A 4,104-nucleotide genomic window follows, 5' to 3' on the forward strand; every position below is an offset into this window, starting at 1 on the left:
GTCCGGTTTGGGGACCACAGGATCTCGTCTCTTTTTGCAGACGACGTTGTCCTGTTGGCCCCATCAAACCAGGACCTCCAGAGTGCACTGGGGCGGTGTGCAGCCGAGTGTGAAGCGTCTGGGATGAGAATCAGCACCTCCAAATCCGAGGCCATGGTTCTCAGTCGGAAAAAGGTGGTTTGTTCCCTTCAGGTTGGTGGAGAGTTCCTGCCTCAAGTGGAGGAGTTTAAGTATCTAATTTTTTTGAAAGATTACGATCGGTAAAGGAAATTAAACCAGGACTCTGTGGTGTTAATCCAGTATTTACGTTAACATTTTGCTCTGTAGGGAGCAATTTCTGCCTCTGAAACTAAACATGAAAGAAACACAGATGTTTTAGTTAATGAAGTCTGCTGACCAGAGAAATCTGAAGATACACAAAAGATATTCTGCAGGTCTTGTTTAGATTTTGTCCCACTAACCTGAACTATTATCACTGAAATTGCCAGTCAAAAGTCAAAAGGAAAAATAAGTAACCTGCAAATTCTCTGTGTCTAAAGTGAACAACTTATAAACTGCAGCACAAATATAAACTGATATAAAAATGGTTGATATTCAAGCTGCTCAGCCTTACACTGGTGGCAGGCTGACGTATTTATCTGTACTGGTCTAACCTCTGTCTGTCTTGTTATTTGACTGTTTATCATCAGTGTCTGAATGTCTGATATATTTACTCCAGGATACAGTAAATCCCTTATACAGTATGAACTGCTGTAAAATGCCAATTGTTTTTATAGCTGTTAGAAAATCTGTAAAATAATAATAATAATAATTTTGAATGACTTGAGTCTTGTAACACAACTGTGTAAACTTAGAAAATGTCAAATTCTCTTTATCTAATAACACTCTCATCTGAAATGTAAATATGCTACTGTCAGCAGGCAGGTTTTTCCCTGTTTACAGTTTTTATACAAAACTAAGCTGACTGCTTCATAGTTACTACACAGTGATGAGAGTGTTGTCAGTCTTCTCATCTAACTCTCTGACATTTCCCAAAAAGCTAAAGCTCTGTTATGTTTAACTTTACTACATCCATACAGCTACATCCTGCCTGTACAAACAAGCCTAATTTGATCAAACATATTCTCTCTTGTTTCTGTCAGGCTCCTGCTTCTGGGTGGCAGTGCTCAATGGACGTGTGGTGGGCATCGTGGCGGCACAGGGCCGTGAGGATGACAACACAGTTGAGCTGCGGCGCATGTCGGTGGACTCTCGCTACCGCGGCAAAGGCATCGCAAAGGCACTGGGCCGTCGTGTTCTGGAGTTTGCCATGCGCAACAACTACGCTGCTGTGGTCCTTGGTACAACGGCTGTCAAATTGGCTGCCCACAAGCTGTACGAGTCACTGGGCTTCCGCCTAACGGGCCAGAGTGAGGACTACAGGCTACCCGGGATGAGCCGCTCACCGCTGGAGAGGCTCTTCTTTCAGATCCGCTATAGTCGCTACCGCCTAGAGCTCCGTGAAGAGTGAGAGGTGACAGGAAGAGGGAGATGGAGAGGGGATATGGAGAGAGAGGGACAGAGAGAGAGAGAGAGAGCAACAACCCTTCTACATCTGAGAGCCCTGACTGCATCCTCTTCTCTTTTATTTATTTTGTGTCATTAGAGTTAACGTGGAGTACTACTTAACACTTCTACTATTTCATCTTTAAAGTCACTAACGTTTTTATTACTATTATGCTTTTGTTGCTGTTTTACATTTTAAATAACAGTTTCTTTTCTTCTGTTTTATTAATCTATTTTCTGTACTTTTACCCCTCCCTTTTCATTGTGGGAGAAAAAAATTGGCATTCATAGAAGACATCAAACTTGGATCCCAACTACTGTAGGGACCTTCCCCCCGCCCCGTTGATTTAAAGATCTTGTGACCCAGATCAATACTCCCCTTCATTACTATTCTACAATGGCCCTTTTTACCCATCCCCCATTACCTCAGCCTTCCCTTCCCTCCCATATGTCCTTAATTTCCCCACAGCAAAAATCAACAGACAGATTTTGACACAGGACAGTGCAATAATTCACTTGCATTTGTTTCTTTGGGGGTGGACAGAGCACTGGATGGGTTTGGGAGGGGCAGATGTACCTTCCTCGTGAGCAAATCACACAAAAAAGTAGAGGAAAGGCGTACTGTATATACTGTAATACCCCAGTTCTTTAATTGGACAGTTCTGAATAACGAAGGAGTCCGTCTTTCTTCATTTAGTGCTGATTTATTTTAAACCACAAGCAAAATTACAAACACGGCCCAGATTGTTCCTCCTTCCAGGAACTCACACAGTGGCTGCTGGAAGAAGGAGCCCTGGCCACACAGAGCCTAATACATTTATAAGTTTTGGGCTAACCCCTTACACAAAAAGATTACAGAACATCACGAGATGGAGTCAGTCCGACGATTCCATCTCTTATCTAGCGCTCCACATGCTTGGAGCCACTTCGTTTTACCTAGTCATAACAAATGAGGAAGCTCAATGTGTGTGTATGTTGTCACGTGGTGCGTAGCTAAGCATTCATTCAGACATAATATTCTAACACGAGATTTAATACAAGAAAACAATTGCTGTCATGGTACACATTTCAGAATCAACACTGTCTGCTAACCCTGAAATAAAACAGACTAGAGCAGACTTCAAATATTACTAAACTGCATTACTAACACATTTGATTCAACACATTAATGTCTAATAATTATCTGACTGATTTACTAATATCTAACAATACTCAGTCTCTTACAAAAGCTCTGCAATGTTACATCTTGTGTGTGCATTGCGGATAGAGCTGACACACCCCAAGTCATCTGGCTTTTAGCCAGTTTATCAAGACACCATATTGAAACACAGCGAGAGTGTGTTGCTGACCCCCATAGTGAGAGAGAAGGATGGGTACTGGAATATGCACTGTGTATCCTGCATCCTAAATAGACATGAATCGACACAGTGCATCTTCCTCACACACTTCTCTTCCTTCTTCTCACTGATTATTTGATTAGATCTTTCCTCCCTTTCTATTTTTGTCTAGATCTACTATCATTTAATTACTCCTGTTCTCACTGGAGCTGTAGAGAGGGTCTCTGATTGGCTGAGGTGACAGGAAGGTGGAGTTTGCTCACTGCATTGACAAAGCCCAATATACAATACAGCTGCATGTCAGAGCTTGTGTGTGTGTGAGACTGTTGAGTGTATGTGACTGTGTATGTATGTTTGTGGGTGTGTTTGATGTTGCCATGCCTCCACACAGTTAAGCTATTTTTATTTTGTGTGAAAAGATGCACACCGTTCTTGCTATGAATCAAGTATTATCTAACTAAGCATTATTACCTTCTAAGTGTATTTATAAACTGTTTACCGATTGAGCCAATACAAAATCTAAAACTTTGAAAATGTTTAGCATTTGACTGGCAATTTGCAGTGTTATAACTTTAAAAACATATTACCACATGGTAATATGCAAATGTTACAACAAAGTAGCTGCAGTCTAAACTCTGCATACTTAATCCAGGTTACTGGGGAACACATGACTACAAGCAATACTTGCAAACCCACAGTACATCTCAAATCGCAAATAATATTTAAATTAATGCATTGGCATAACTATTCCCCCTTCCCAATATGTGTATATTTTGTATACAGTTAAAAAAAATCATGTAGCAAACAAAACAAAGTGTCTCCCATAACACCTCTTTCTATCTCCATCCTCTGACCATACAACCAGCAGTAAATTCAGCCATCCATGACTCTGAGCCTAAGTTGTGTCATTAAACTATTTGTAAAAAGCATTCTATAAAGCAAAATATAACAAAAAAATCACATAAGAAAAAACAGAGAAAAAACTAAATACAAATGTGATTGTCATGATCTTTGACCTTGCCTTGCCACCCTTTCCCCTCAAATCCTCCTTACCTCCCATTCTTGAATCTGTCTGCAACCCTGGGCTAGACCCCACATCTTCCATTTGAACCCTCCACTGACCTCTGACCTTCCTTATCCCAGTCCCCACTTATTCCCCGCCCATTTCTGCATGCGCCACAGAGCCTTGCTGCACTGCTTTTATTATTCTGTTTGAAGCTTG

At 41.2% G+C, this 4,104-nt stretch overlaps 1 protein-coding gene across 2 annotated transcripts in view; it reads left to right on the top strand.

Annotated features, from left to right (window-relative positions):
• nat8l (N-acetyltransferase 8-like) overlaps positions 1-2,508 on the top strand; it is a 9,158-nt gene extending 6,650 nt beyond the window's left edge. For both annotated transcript variants that reach the window (XM_020624583.1, XM_020624581.1), the window contains one exon: positions 1,143-2,508. In XM_020624583.1, coding sequence (XP_020480239.1) covers positions 1,143-1,510 — 368 coding nt within the window. In that variant the 3' untranslated portion in view covers positions 1,511-2,508. The remainder of the gene's footprint in view (positions 1-1,142) is intronic.
• Positions 2,509-4,104: the final 1,596 nt, after the last annotated feature.

Source organism: Monopterus albus, unplaced genomic scaffold (assembly GCF_001952655.1).
Source record: "Monopterus albus unplaced genomic scaffold, M_albus_1.0 scaffold333.1, whole genome shotgun sequence".
Classification (NCBI taxonomy): Eukaryota; Metazoa; Chordata; class Actinopteri; order Synbranchiformes; family Synbranchidae; genus Monopterus; species Monopterus albus.